The 15704-nt window shown below is 45.3% G+C and overlaps 1 protein-coding gene across 3 annotated transcripts; it reads right to left on the bottom strand.

The window, feature by feature from the left end:
• Positions 1-328: 328 nt before the first annotated feature.
• Positions 329-15099, bottom strand: LOC310802125 (protein phosphatase 1 regulatory subunit 12A; the record flags this gene model as incomplete). 3 transcript variants are annotated; one of them, XM_083666413.1, is made up of 25 exons in its annotated part: positions 329-1846; positions 2384-2434; positions 2656-2706; positions 4693-4797; positions 5004-5067; positions 5174-5196; positions 5293-5352; positions 5441-5544; positions 5752-5854; positions 5983-6105; positions 6240-6330; positions 6453-6554; positions 6693-6794; positions 6976-7065; positions 7200-7282; positions 7427-7624; positions 7791-7900; positions 8104-8354; positions 9073-9152; positions 9260-9334; positions 9434-9578; positions 10018-10174; positions 11212-11330; positions 11637-11767; positions 14824-15099. In XM_083666413.1, 25 exons carry the CDS (start codon positions 15097-15099, stop codon positions 1760-1762), a joined length of 2781 nt encoding a protein of 926 aa, XP_083522539.1. In that variant the 3' UTR covers positions 329-1759. The 3 variants fall into 3 exon arrangements, with proteins under 3 accessions (XP_083522539.1, XP_083522540.1, XP_083522541.1); XM_083666414.1 differs by lacking the exon at positions 2384-2434; XM_083666415.1 differs by lacking the exon at positions 6976-7065.
• Between the last annotated feature and the right edge of the window lie 605 nt (positions 15100-15704).

Here is a 15704-nt window from a genome sequence, read left to right as displayed (position 1 = left end):
AAGCCCCAGGTGAAAGATGCAAGATTTAGTTTAATCTTATGATGATAAACACTATAGTTAAATACATCCACTGATGGTGATATATATGTACTTTAACATAATGTGGTTATAAGACTATAAACTTCACATGAAGATTTAAGCCAAAGAATGTTATTGAAAACATACAGTCAGACAGAATAGGATTCTCTTTGAATGCTCAGGTAGTCTTTTTTTTATTTTTATTCTATGCTCACTAGGCTGCTGGATAGATACTGTACTACTAAACCTACACATGAAGTTGCCAGGTCCTTCATTATACTTCAACACACATCCATAAGAAACCATTGGATACAAACACACACTTTCTTTATTAGGTGCTGACATCCATTTAATATATTATAAAACCAACATGTGGAGGAAGGGGACTACATGAAATTTCATTTCAGAAGGTTATTATTCAAGACTAATATTATTTATACACATATATAATACACATAACCGTGCTCCCTTGCAAGAGGGAAGGATTGACATTAGACAATGAAAAAAAAATACGAAAATAATATCTTTATCATGATATCAATGGTAATAATTAAAAACAATGCATAGCATATTAGGCTTTTACAGAACAGCAATTTCTATATTGTGCAATGACCTTTGACCTTCAGCTCTGTGGTGATACACCTCCTCCCCCTCCCCCCCTCTCCTAAAGAGGGAGTTCAGGTGGTTTAGAGGAGCTGTACAAGATGATTCACACTGAGGACAGGCATAGCCTCACAGATCTGTTATTGCTTTGCAGTGAGTAAAGTGCTGTAGTCACCAGACCTGTATCTGTGGTCATTAAGGAGCATGGATTATGTCTGTGGTTACCAGACCTGTATCTGTGGTCATTAAGGAGCATGGATTATGTCTGTGGTCACAAAAACAATAGTGGGGAGTGCGTCAGTGGAGAGGTAGGTGGGTTCAAACACACGTGGAATGACACTACCAATAAAGAGGTTCATGGACTTCCCCCTGTCTTCCAGAGATCAACTGCTGAAAAAAAATCAAAACACAAATGTCTGAAATGAGTCATTTCAGCCAACTGAACTGTTTAAGGAAGGTCATGGTTTATGTTGAGTCTGGATGTTAGGCGAAGACAGCTGTATGGGTGACGTTAAAACCCTTTGTAAGGAGTGCCTTTGTGGGTAGACTGGAAGGGTGCTGGAATTGTTAGTAGTTTGTGGAGTGGATTCGTGGATAGGTTTCGTGAATGTGGTCACAAAAAAAATAAATAATAAGTGGGAGCTAGTTAAAGGGCCAAGTTGCCTTGGCTTGTGGAATGTGCATTGAGGGGTGTATATGATGCACGCAAAGGAATGAATGTGTGTGTGTGCATATCAGTGTCCCCCCCTCGTGCACAGGTCTACATCGTGTGTTTATCCTTGTTTCACAAGCCATGGGCGTTTGGCCTTTGTCAAGTCTGTAGTTGCTACTATGAGAGCCTCTGACCTCAGTAATAGGCCATAGGCCCTGTCCTGCAAAGTGGGCATTAAGGCACACACAAGCCACTCTGATAGGTCAGGACTAAGGAGAAGAGGCGTCACAATCAAGTCAAGCCAAGGAGCTTTTTAAGTATGACATTCTGTTGCTTCTCTCCCCCCCCCCACCCCCCCTCCTCTCTCTTTCTTTGGCACTGGGAGGAATGTGAGGAGGGAGGGGTGGACAGAGGGAAGGGGGGTGGGGGGGGGGGGTGGACGGTGGCTTCCCTGCTGGCTCTCTGCATCTCTCTCTCTCTGTCTGTCTATTTGGAGAGCTTGCTGATGACACGGATCAGAGCTCCGTTTTCGTCCTTCAGGCGCTGGTTGTCGGCTCTCAAGTCACCCAAAACCTGAAGGCAGAACATACATGGATGTAGAAGGTAAACATTGACAAAGTTAATGTAACTATGAAAGGTCGAAACAGCAACATTGTCATTCCATTTCCATGGTGTCTGGTTGATAAATTGTACTTGAGATGAGTTACATCTGCAACTGAAACACAGTCTAGCTAGCCATGTGGAGAGAAGGAGATGTGTTTAGAGGGTGCCATGGTGAGGAGAGAACATTCAAACCAGGAGGAGGGTTGGAAAAAAAAAGTCCAAATAAAGAAGAGAGAGAAAAAGACTACCTGTGTTACCAGGACCAGTATGATCAATATTATGAATAAGTACATCTGAATAAGGGCATGTCTGGTATGAGTCAATGAATGCTATGCCAACTAGTCACACTTGGAACAAAGCAGCAAGTTCTTCTCCCTGTCTCTAATGCATCAGTGTTCTGCCACCACACTCCAGATTTGCATAAGCTGGAAAAGCAAGCTAATCAGGCATGAGCATGCAAGTGTCTTGAGGACATTAAGGTTTATTGGGGTCCCTCTCTTCTCTCACCTTCAGCTCCTCCTCCAGCTCTGCCACACGTCGCTCCAACATCCTCCGCTCCTGATGCCAGAGAGAAGGACAGAGAGAGAGAGAGAGAGATGTAGAGAGAGAGAGAGAATGAGGGAGGGAGAGGGAGAGAGAGAAAGAGAGAGAGGGAGATAGAGAGAGGGAGATAGAGAGAGAGAGAGAGAGAGTGTCAAGAAGCAGTGGTGGCAGTGGTGTAGCCAGGCTGAGCAAAAAGCACTTGTAATTCACATATGCAACAGGCAGTGAGACCTCACCTTTTTCTCCAGCTCAAGCATGGCTGAGCAATCACTAAGCCGTTCTTGTCTCTGTAGGATACAATAAACATGACCAGATACATTATTAATGTCACTTAACATCAATGTGATATGGTTAAATTGAAGCAAATGTATGTATGTATGTATGTATGTATGTATGTATGTATGTATACACAGTGCCCTGCGTAAATAATGAGACAGTAAAGCATTGTTTTCTTCTTATGGCTCTACACTCCCAAATCTGGGTATATTCTCTGGTGATGCTCTGCCAGGCCTGTACTGCAGCCATCTTCAGTTGTTTGTTTTGAGGTATTTTTGCCTAAAATCTTATCCTCAGGAAATTAAATGCATGTTCAATTGGATTTAAATCTGAAGATTGACTTGGCCAGTCAATAACTTTACACTTTTTGTCCCTGGAAAACTACCTAGTTGCTATGGCATTATGTTTGGGTCATTCTCTTACTGTATGAAGAATTGCCATACAATGAATTTGGAGGCATTTGCTTGTACTTGTGTAGACAATATGTTTCTGTACACTTCAGAATACATTCTGCTGCTGCTATCAGCAGTTACATAATCAATTAAGACTAAGTTAGACAGTTCTAGTGGCAGCTATACATGCCCTAACATTAACACCCTCTCCACCATGTTTTACAGATGAGGTGGTATGCCGTAAGTCTTGGGCAGATCCCATTTTCTCCTAATTTTCCACTTGCAATCACTCTGGGACATGATAATATTCATCTTATCTGTCCACAAGACATTTTCCAGACCTCTGAAGGCTTTTTAGGTACTTTTTTTTTAGCAAACTGTAAGTGACCATCCTTTTTTAGGATAAATAGTGGTTTTCACCTTGCTGTAAAGCCTCTGTACTGTAGTTCGGCTATATTTTGCAGATGGTAGTCTCTGGCACATTTACGCCTACCTCCTGGAGAGTGTTCTTGATCAGCGGGACAGTTGTTTTAGGGTTTTTCTTAATTATGGTGAGCATTCTTCGGTTATCCACAAGTCTTCCTTGGCCTAACAGCCCATTTGCGATTGTTGAGTCACCAGTGCTTTTTTTTCCTTTTTTAATAATGTTCCAAACCGTTGATTTTGGCAAGCCTAAGGTTTTGGCTGTGTTTATCCCCCCCCCCAGATTTTTTTTGCTTAACGCCGAAACTACACCAACACCTAAACGAGAGCGTTCCGTCGTAGCTCCCTTAACACAGTGTTCAGGGTGCTGCACCAAGAGCGACACGAGATGTGCTGCCACAAACGTTGATCTGATGATAAAACAGCCTATATTTCATACAGAGAAGCTCTCTGAAAATCGTTTCGGCTACACTTCATAACAGGAGGCTATCTTCTTGATACCTCAACAGCTAATCTGCAATTTCAATGATTTGAAGTTGCCTACAGCTGCATGACATCAAGAATTGCGTCAACACTGTTTATCTTTCATTTTTTTTAATACAAGCCTAAAATGTGATGCCGTACCTTTCTCAATCGTCCTAAAACTAAGTAGGAAAATCTGAAGGGAAAATCACCCTGCACACATTGAAAGGTTCGGTATCACGATTGTATTAAAAACAGTGGTGACGCAATTGTTGATGTCATACAGCTATAGGTTACAGTACTTCAAATAATTGAAATGGCAAATTAGTTGTGGAGTTTTCAAGAATACAACCTCATCAGATCAACGTTTGTGGCAGCGCATCTCGTCTCGCTCGTGGTGCAGCACCCTGAACACCACGCTGACGGAGCTATGACAGTACGCTCTCATTTAGGTGTAGTTTCAGTGTAAGGCTTCCTTGACACCACTTTGGTCCTCATGTTGACAGACACCAATAGCAGAGTCCAAAGGCAAACGCAACGCCTTGAATCAATACTAGACATTGACAGCTCTCTTATGCCTGCACAAATTATGTGATGGAACACTGTCCCATTACGTACGCAGGGCACTGTATATATCTAATCTTAATGCTAAAGTCCAAATGGCAGGATACTGAACGTCTGTTGAGTATGTATGACAAACACATGGCCTAAATGTGTCACCTGTGTGGCCTTGTCCAAGTCTACTCTGGTCTGAGTGACGGTCCTCTGGGTGTCCTGCAGCTGAGACTGGAGCTGGCCATTCTCTCGAGACACCTCCTCAAAGAGCTGAGAGAGAGAGAGATAGAGAGAGAGAGAGAGAGAGAGAGAGAAAGAGAGAGAGAAAGAGAGAGAGAAAGAGAAAGAGGAAGAGGAAGAGAGAGAGAGAGAGAGAGAGAGAGAAAGAGAAAGAGAATGAATGTCTCAGAGAGACTGCTGAAATGGCCAAATGGAGCGCCTAATATTAACCATGCAGGCCCATTTGAACCCTTTACCTTTTTGTAATCCTTGGTTTCAGAGCCTCCTCCCCGGATGCAGTCATTACATGACACGTCAGACCTGAGAGGAGCAGGAGAGCAGAGGTCAGAGGTACTCATATGACAGCCACTACTCTGACACAATGAAGAAACGGGAGAGTTCAAAAGGGCAAAGAGCAAATCCATACCTGGTGCTCAAGTGCCTGTCTCTCTGTAAACAGAAAGAACACACAAGAGAATAATGGTCAGCACCTCAGGTTACAGTCCACAGACACACAGACACAAACACACACAAATTCATACAGACCCGTAGATCCTGCCCACTGCCTCCAAACTCCTCCTCTCCACTGGGATCGTTGTCATCACTCTACAGAAGCGGAGAGATCAGTGGAGTCATTATGAATGTCAATGTCACCTTTATGTCAGGTTAGAACCAGGTCTGCCTATGCACTCACCTCTCCAGCCCTCTGGGCTCTCCTCCTGGCCCGAGCTCTTCTCCTTTCCCTGCTCTCCCTGGCCATCCGGTCAGCCTCGCTCTCCCCTGCACTACCCTCTGCATCTGGAACCCCATATACCACTACAATCACCCACAACATACTCTCAAGATAGTTTTTTTCTGACTTGACTGTTTATCAAATAAATAAAAGAACACTTTCAAACTGAGAGCTAATCAGCAGGTTTGAGACGAGAGAGAATGACTGTAAAGACAGCAGAAAAGTGAGTGGATGAGGACAGAGTGCAGGGAGAGAAAGAGAGTGATGCCCACCTCTCCTGTCAGAGGTCAGTGGGCGTGGGGTGCCAGCAGGCTGTGTGAGGCCCAGTAGGTCAGACTTTTGCAGGCTGGCGATGCGGGATCTCCAGCTCACCTCCTGTTTAGAACACAGTCATTCATGACTGGTGGGAATACAGGCATCTCACAGGTGTCACTGGATGTAGCTACTACAGCCCTACATATTGCACCGACATGTGCCCTTTGACGCTGAAATAATGTTCTCACCCCCTCTTCTGCCTTCTTCTGTTTCGCTGCCTCCTTCTCCTCCTCCTCTTTTTTTGTTTCTCTCCCTTTGTTGTCCGTCTTCATGGTCTTCTCCGCCTCCTGCAGGTCAGTTAGTGTCACCCCCTGGTTGTAAAACAAAGGAGAACATAAAGACCTAGTCATATCTTCATACCAGATATCATCTCTCATTAGGCTGAACAAGTCTAGAAACCAAACTGCCTCCCAACCTCTGCTCTCTGTCTTAGACAGGGGCTCACCTGGGTGGAGCGGCGGGACTGTCGGGCGTGCCTTGAGCGAGCCTTCCTCTGAGCCTCAGCCTCCTCATCACGCACTGGCGTCAGATAGGACCTTGGGGGGGGTAGAGAACTCTTCAACTGCGGCCCATTGTTTAAAAGGTGAAGATGTAAACAGCCGTAAAAACCGACAGCCACTGTAAACGCTGGAACAAAGCTCTCAGCCCTGTAACTCACTTGCGCCTCTGCTTGGTCTCCAAATCGCCGGATGTCGTGGTAACAGAGTTTGAGGTGGTGACGGAACCTTGGTCCTTCTTTTCCGCCTGTTCCTGAGCAAGTCTGTATGGGTGTGTGTGTGTGTGTGTGTGTGTGTGTGTGTGTGTGTGTGGGAGAGAGGGAACAGTCTCTGTCAGGCTTACATGGCAGGTAACAACAGTAACTGCTCATCAGTGTGTTCTGACAGAAACATGGACCCACCTCTGAGCCACCAGACTATTGAGGCGACTGAGTCCAGCGAAGGTCGTTCCCGTGATAGAGGAGGTCACCGAGGGGTCATCCAGTCTCCTTCCATAAGATGAGCTAGCGGTAACGTAGATCCAATTAAAAATAATCCATACATCATAATAATAATACACAACACAGTCCTTTACAGTCACACTTCCAACAGCATTCAGGGACGGTGCCTACAGCAGCATAACATTGCATATCCACACCGGTGAGCTGACAAACGCAAAGGTGGGCAGTGGGCTGTGTGACTGACCTGCGAGGCAAGGAGGGGTTGGAGCTACTGAGATCACTCCCTGATTGACTATTGAGGCGCCGGGTGTAAGAGGAGCTACGGCTTAGCCAGCTGAGAGGGAAAGAGAGAGGGTGACAATGGAAGATGGAGCGAATCTGAAAAGCCGTTTCTCATTTCACGGGTATATTCCCCAATGTGTCATCGGCTGTCTAAACACACAAACACACGTGGAAGCATGCAAGCACCTGCTAGAATTGTCTGAGTTGCTTTCTGAAGTATTGAAAAGTCGGCGAGTCGGAGTGGGGGGCACACGAGCAAGCCTTGGTTCCTGGAAGAGAAAGGGGGTCCATCAATGGTTGCTTTTCAAAGTCAGAAAATGTCATTACAACGTATCTGGTCCAGTTTCAGTGTAGTGTATTAGAGGCTGCTGAGCAGGCACTCTTCGGGCCAGCGATTATAGGCTGTACACTACCTTGGTGTCTGCGTCAGAGGTGAGGCGGGGACTGGAAGCAGAGCGGGTCATGCCCAGGGCAGACTCAGGGGCCTTGCTAGACTCCTGGCTGGGGTCAGAGGCCCCTACAGAGCCCAGAGTCACCGAGCTGCCGGCCTTCCTCAGTGAGGTCCTCCAGGAACCGGGGGCATCGGGGGCCGGGGGCTTCCCTGGGTCCTGCTACACAAGAGGGACAGTTCCCCTTCAATTAATTCCTCTCCAAACTGAGGACTCCATCACAACCCATATCCAGTCGTAGCCTTTGAACTCTGGAAAGACATCTCCATTTGTACCAATCGTATCAGTATTGTTGTAGTGTCAAATATGCGCAGAAACAGAGTCTGACCTTTTTAGCCTGGTTTCCTGAAGGGCTGGTTGCCATGGAGGTAGCGTGGGGGGCGGAGCTGTTACGTTTGTTGTTCAAGTTGTTGATGATCTCTCGATTTTTTGCTTTCTCTGCAACACCACAATGATCAGATCAGTGATGTTAATACCCTGTCTGTCATATTAACAACAACATATGTATTCAAAACACCACAGGGTTGTGTTAAGCTCATCCAATCTCCTCCAAAGGGTCTATTAATGAATAGTAAATATAACCCTCAGTTGCTCCATATAGGGCCAGTAAATGGTGTGCAATCCTCCCAAGAATCTCTCACCTGACTCTGCATCGCTCTCAGACTCGCTCTCCTCCTCGGAGCTGGAGCTGCTAGAGGCCTTGGCTTGCCCCTGCCCTTGCCCCTGTCCCTGTGCCTGTCCCTGCCCCTGCGCCTGTCCTTGTCCTTGGGAGCCAGGATGGGCCTCCTCCTCCTCCTCCTCAGCAGGGCTGCTCTGCAGGGCCGGAGGGGGGTGCTTCTCACGCTCGTGCAGGCAGATCTTCTCCTTGCTGCTCATACGAGAGATTGAGGTCCTGCGAGGGAGGGGCAGGGACAGGACAACGGGTGGCATGCAGGGGCCAATCAGTGAGGGCAATCACTCCAGGTGCAGCCAAAGAGTGTGTGTGTGGGTAAACACAGACAAATCAGAGTGGTACTTTGGATCACTAGTCAGGGGGGGAGTTTCCCAAAACCTTTGTAACGCTAAGATCATCTTTCATACATAAATGGTGATTAACATCTAAATGGTCTTAACATCTAGGCTTTTGGGAAACTCACCCTTAGAGTGCTATGTGTACCTAATCAGTGATATTGATCACTAGCTTATCTACAGAATGTGCACCTAATGGACTTCTACAGCTCAATCTAACATTTTGCATTTCAAAAAGGTGTACGGGGTTGCACGGTCCATCGCATAAAAACGTGGAGTAATATTACAAATGCACATTCAACGAATTTGCAAGAATCAAAAGTTTGTATCGTGTCAATTCCAAATGTATGTTTCCACTGCAACTAAACATCTAAACCATCCATACAGATGACCAGACATTTAATACAATTGGTACATATTATTTTCTCTCTCACTATTCTGTCAGTAGGGGGGGGGGGGGGGGGGGTCAAAGGGGTGCAGGCACTGGTGACATCATACCATCATACCATGCAAACTATTGGTAACAGAAAGGTGTTCCACACTAGATTGTGTGATTGTGATTTAGGTCAGACTGGCACATACACACACATGCTAGCACTGACCTGCGTGGGCGTACTGGTGCCATGGAGATGGGAGGACTGGTCTCAATGACAGGCGCCTGCTTGGCTTTCTCAGTGCGTAGCTGAGGAGGGAGATATGTGCAATTTCATTGAACTCAGAAGTTACATAGGGCACATTTTAGTCAATAAATCACCTCGCTTATTCAACGAGACGAATCTTAAGACTCACGGCATTCTGCTTCTTCTGGAGCTCCTCGAAAGTGTCCACTAGGTTCTCATCAGCAACATCCAAGGGGGTTTGGCCCTGAACAATTATAATCACAGCAACATGAGTGTACTATCAATGTCTCGGTGTGTGTGTCTGTGTATGTATGTGTGTGTGTAAGATAGTTGTCCCCCTCACCACGATGTTGACAGCACCCATGTCACACATGTTGTCTGCCAGCAGGCTGCACACCTCCTCCTGACCCCAGTGAGCAGCGGCATGCAACGCTGTCCACCCATCACAGTCTCTGCTGTCCACATCGAGCCCACACTGCAGTAGGACCCTGAGAGAGGGAGGGAAGATAACGCAAGCAAGAGGTGAGAGAGGGGTGGGGGGTGAAGAAAGAGTAGGGCTATGAACAAAAGCAGGTCTTGGCCGGCCTTGTTTTGACCCCAAAAGAGCTAGAAGAGATACTGACAAGCTGTCACTGCTCATGTGTGTGTGTGTGTGTGTGTGTGTGTGTGTGTGTGTGTGAGAAACAGATGTCAAGCTATTGCAAAACAGTACTCCCGCAATTTGAGTTGCTCCAACTAAGTCTCGAACTTGCGACCTCTGACTTGCCAACAACTGTGACCATCTCCTCAAATACCCGATTTTAACCAGCTACGCTATCGAAAAGCTAGCTATTCGACAACACGGGTGAGGGTATTTGAACTTGAGGAGTGAGTTTACTATCACAACTCGGTTACATGTAGAGCGTTGCCCCTTGAGCCCTGACTCACTTCATGACTTCGATGTAGCCCTTGGCGGCTGCTACGTGGAGAGCGGTGGCCTTGGTGTTTGGGTGAGGTGTGAGAGTGCCACTCCCTGCCAACACCGCCATGGCATCCTGCAGCATGACCCTCTCCTCCTCTCTACGGGCCTTGTCCACGTCTACCCCTGGAGGACACACACACACACACACACACACACACACACACACACACACACACACACACACACACACACACACACACACACACACACACACACACACACACACACACACACACACACACACACACACACACACACACACGATTGAAGGGAGAGAGGAGAGATAAAGATAGCTAAATAGAGAGAGGACGAGATATTCTCCTCGTGAGTCGGTATAATCTGTTGTATGTACCTTTCAAGTTGGCTTTAAAGGGCAACAGTCAGCCTAATACATTCACACCTTTCTGATGTTGAGGGACTTCTCATTGTAAACAATTACATTACAGAGTTATCACTGCTCTTATCTTCAAAAGCATGTTATCAACAGTTATCTAGCCTCAGGTCGAAACACTCAGGTGACCTATGGAAAACAATGGAATGGGAAACATTAAACTATGTATACATAGTCTCCATCTCCAGACTAAATAAGCAGTAAGCAAAGCGGGTGCTAGATTACGGAGTTAGCCAATACAAGACATCAAGCTCATCTGAGCTCTTTCCCAGTACTTCAACAGGGAAATATCTGCCAGGAAAATGTGAGGTATTGACAGAATGGATACCCAATACAGTACCAAAATTTACTTCACAAAATGATCTACTTGATTGCCACCACAAAATTCCGTTGGCCAGTTATTCAATTATACATCATCAGAACAGACATTGGCATTGTGCAACCACAGTCCAATTCCACCATTTCGATTTATAGAGTAGATATTTGGCTTGATCTTCCGTATTGATAAATTGTAAATTTTAAAAGGGGAACTAGGTTAAATTATTTCCCCTCTGTTTTATAAGCCAAACAGACAAAGGAGTAACCATTCTAAGCGTGACTTCTAACATCAAATTACAGCAATTGCGGCAACACTAATGACATTTTGTTTAATATGTCAACATCACAAGGCCATGGAATTCAATTCAAAGTCTCATGAGGAAAAGTGAAAATGTGTGCTCTTCAAAGGACTGTTTTAAAGGTGTTAATAGGTGTGCGTAACAGTCCCTACCCTGCTTTTTGATCTCAGCCTTGAGGAGTCGCTCCATAGCATCCTCTGTGGCCACATCCAGGGGAAGCTCCCCTTCACTGTTTACTGCACCCACCTGTGCACCATGCTCAATCAGGTACCTGCAAAACACACACACACACACACACACACACACACACACACACACACACACACACACACACACACACATACACACATACACACATACACACACACATACACACATACACACACACATACACACACACTCTCTTATATGCTTTCAAACACAGAGAATGACCTCTGCAATAATGTACAAGCAGTCAAGTACATCAGATATTTTGATTGGCTGCATTGTGCATACTGTACACAGAAACACACCAGTAAACACACACTTCAACAATGTTATCTCGATGCAAAAGCAGTAGCATCAGTGAAACACCCACTTTGTGATCTGGATGAAACCACACGAGGCTGCAGCATGGAGAGGAGTCCAGCCCTCATTGTCCCCACGATTGACGTCACTCCCACTCTCCACCAGAAACTGCACCATCTCTGCATTCTCATCGATACAGGCCTGACAGAGGGACACACGCAAACATCATCACATGCGGAACGCTCACAAAGCACAGGTATCTGAGCTTTTACCTCCCCTGTATAAAGCAAGGGCAAGCTCATCAAAGTATGTTTTTTCTGAATACTAAGACTAAGCAATGCAATGACCTGCATACTTGGTGCAAACGGATGTGCGGGTGCTTGTGTTCCATTTCTAACTTAATTTTGTCATGACCCCATTGAATCTGTGATTAGCATACAGACTTCAGCACACTCACTTTAGATTGCAAATAAAAAAGTCAGACGGTTATAAAAGCTACTAAATTTCTCTAAAAAGGGCCTGCATTTAGGCACACAAAGCTATTCTGTCTGTGCAATATCTGAGAAGGGAGGGAGTGAGAGAGTTGTTAAAAGCCCTTAGATTTCCTTAAAGCTTAATTTAGTGGAACACGTAGGTGGAGGAATAGCATGTGAGACACAGCCCCTGGCCCAAGCACTTATCAAAGGACAAGCTGTTGTTAAGGCCTCAGCAGGGCTGATAACAGTCTGAGTGTTATCAGTGTTGGATATACTGTACTCTGGTCTGCACTAGAATGAGTTAATCAAAAGCATGCATCGTGACAGCACCATATCGATGACTGCAACTGCTAGGACATGCTAAGTTGAATGCACCAATAAATGCTGAGTCATGAGTGGTCTATGGAGATGTGATTCGCCAGGATGATCCAGTTATGGCTAAGAAGGCTGCTCTCCATAGGTCTATATTTCTGTTTCTATTTCACCTGCGGAGTCCACCACCTGCTAGACCACAGAACAGCATCCTTACAGGACTTACTTACTAAACCATTCATCCCAGTTCCTAGACGCTTGTAGTAGCCACAGTGAGCCCATGTCAGTCAGGCCTGCCATAAGCCACCTAAGAGGCTTTCCTTTTCGGCACTTAGGCACCCAAATCAACTAATCACAAAGCTATTTTGGTCCCTTCCCTTGTTCATGAAGTGAGATAATTGGTTGACTAAGGTGGTTTAGGAAATGAAACCCAACACAGGAGTCCAGGACCAGGGTGGTTCTCCCCCTGAACTAGAGCCTCATAAAAACCAGAGGTAATTTGCAGCAGAGGGAGACCCCCCTTCACTACGGGGCGCTCTTAGCTGAATGAACAGAGAGGGCACTTCTTGCACTCCTTGTTATGAATGTGCAACGTTTTTTTTTACCAGTCGTCATTGGGTCATCAAGTGACTCATTGTGGAAATCGCCTTTGACAACAGCAGCCTGTGCAGTTTGAGGAATGTTTTCCATTTCTTCATCTGAAATCCCCAAAGTCCCTACCATGGGGATTTGGCAAAGAGAAGACAGGGAGAGAGAGAAAGAAAGAAAGAAAGAAAGAAAGAGAGAGAAGGGGGGCAACGAGAGAGTGAGAGGGAGAAGACAGAGAGGCTTTGGATGGAAGGGATGGAAAGTTTGGAGAGTGTGGGCCTATATTTAATTCTAGTTGCCAAGCAACTGTGAGCAACAGGGGAGAAAGGGATGGACAGCAGGAGAGAGACCACACTAGGTGACAGACCGATGTATAGACAGTTTTACACAAAGACATGGACAAACGCACATGTTTGTACATAGGCATGTTCTCAGTCTCATTAGAACAGCCAATGGATGAAGCAGTTAGGTCAGTCCCTGATCGGGGTAAACAAAATGTGTTAAAGGGAAAACAATTTCAACTTATCAAAATATGTAATGATTGTTTCACCTCGGGGTGGGGGGGGGGATACACCACGCTAGGAAACAGTGTTAGAAACTAAAGAGGAAAATAGTGGATAGGCACATGTGTGTGACGGATCTACATAGTACATTTCAAGCGAATGAAATGAAACTCAAATCCATTATTATAATTCGGGACCTACGTAGGGAGACAGAAATGTGTTTGTGTATAGCTCTATGACACAGTATCATAAAAGCTGAGGAACTACCGCATCAATGACGACACTGGGACATTGATATTGTCCAGACTAGTGCCGTTCCTCTCTGTTCTGACTCAAGCGGTGGGGAGGAGGCAAGCAGCACTGGCCGGGTAACATTAAGCTAGTATGAAGATGAACTTTGTGTGTGCGTGTGCCTCATTGTGATTACAAATACAACAAACAAATACTTGAATCTCGCGTTTGACTTTGAATATAACCCCTCTCAAATATATACATATTACATAATAAAAAAACAAATAATTTCTCATCTGTCCCTCCACTGGATTAGAAGGAATTGTCCAATGAAATTAAATTTTTCTCAACGCCAAAATATTATCTGCATTCATTTGACCTGATTTAGAGGGAGTTTCTCTGAAATAACAGGCTAAATTCCCAGGTTGTCATTTCTAATCTTACAGTGATAACGTTAGGCCTAGTTTGCAAAACGGACAGCTACAACTGGTAGATGAATCAACAGGGTATGGTGAAAAAAGACCCCCGTAGAAAATCTAAGCTACTTTCAGCCGATATCCAACCAGGCCTATCTGACACTCGGATAACTGTTGTCAATGTGTTACAATTTTAGTTTAACAGACGTATAAATTGAACTAGGCCACTACATTTCCTGGTTTCTGTATAACTTGAACATTCAGTTCAGTTGAGTTGACGAAGTAGGCTAATTCGTTCGATTGTCTTCTGTGGGCTTTTTCTGTCTTGTCCCATATTGGTCATGTCGAGGTCTCCATCGTAGAGAAAAAACACCAACTTGAACGCAACAGCGCAAATGACCCAACCTACTTTAGCATAGCCTACATAGCGGAATTACAGATGACAGTGTCCCAATAATAAGAGCAACAACACTTGTGGATGGTTTTATAAGCCTGCCATCATCAGACTGCGTGTGAATCATGATAAATCTGACTGCCCGTGAATAAAAGTTATTACAACAATGTTTTAGCCTATACTTGAAGACCGATGTTCAAGTTCACGCAAGGGTTAGGCTACTTTGTTACAGAGGGACCTTGTAATTGTTGATTTCGTATCATAGCATACTTTGTTGCCTGAACAACCTTTTTACCACGTAACAACTTTATCTAATCTCAAATACGAGATCAAATACCTGGTGAAGCGCTGTCAGACCATCTATATTGGCGTGGTTGATGTCAGCTCCCTGTCTTAGGAGCGCCGCCACCTCCTCCCGGTCCCCGGCTGAGCAGGCAGCCATAAACACGGCCCCTTGGGCAAATCGAACCTTGGCCCGCCGCGTCCCTGTTCCCGTCGAAAGTTCCCGCGTATCCGCTCCAGTTTGATCGGTTTCTGAGCCCAGCCATCGTTGCAACTGATCCTGCCGTCGCTGCTTTGCAGCTTCGGACCGGGAACGGTCATTCGCCGCCATCTTCCTAGGTCTCTCCCGGGCAGATTCAGCTCACGGTGCGGGGGGAACCGAAGTGAGGATGTACTTTTCGACAGAATGCGCCCCCTGGTGAAAACGACTCGGCAGTGGCCAGCTCACGAACTTTGGAAGGACGGGGCATTCTCCCAAGAGTATCTCAGTCACTGGTGATTTCATGACTGTATGCAGGCATGATGACGCATCACGGACTCCCACGCATGCAATAACCCTTGCATAGGCCTACATATCAGGTTACGCAGTAGTAGTAAATACAGTTGGCTCTGTGTAAATACAGTAAAACTCCCATATGGCTCAAATGTAAAGTCTGTAATGTAGACATAGCAGTTGACTGTTTTGTTCTGGTCAGTGCTAATGTGTCCTATAACAGGCTATATCATTGGCAAAGGTTAGATTCAGTGCTTTGGAAAAAGAACATGATCATATAAGTATCATGATAATTAATGACAAATGATCACATAACCACATGATTCCCAGCATTTTGACAAAATATACAAATATTTTTTTACCAACTGAATTTATTCACTGTAATGAAGGCACTTAAGAATGACAACATTAGTTATTGTAAGCATTGATACTAGTTATTTTGC

This window comes from Argentina silus (assembly GCF_951799395.1).
Source record: "Argentina silus genome assembly, chromosome: 3".
Taxonomy (NCBI): domain Eukaryota; kingdom Metazoa; phylum Chordata; class Actinopteri; order Argentiniformes; family Argentinidae; genus Argentina; species Argentina silus.
The sequence above is the reverse complement of the archived record's forward strand: the minus strand, read 5'-3'. Positions and strand labels throughout refer to the sequence as shown.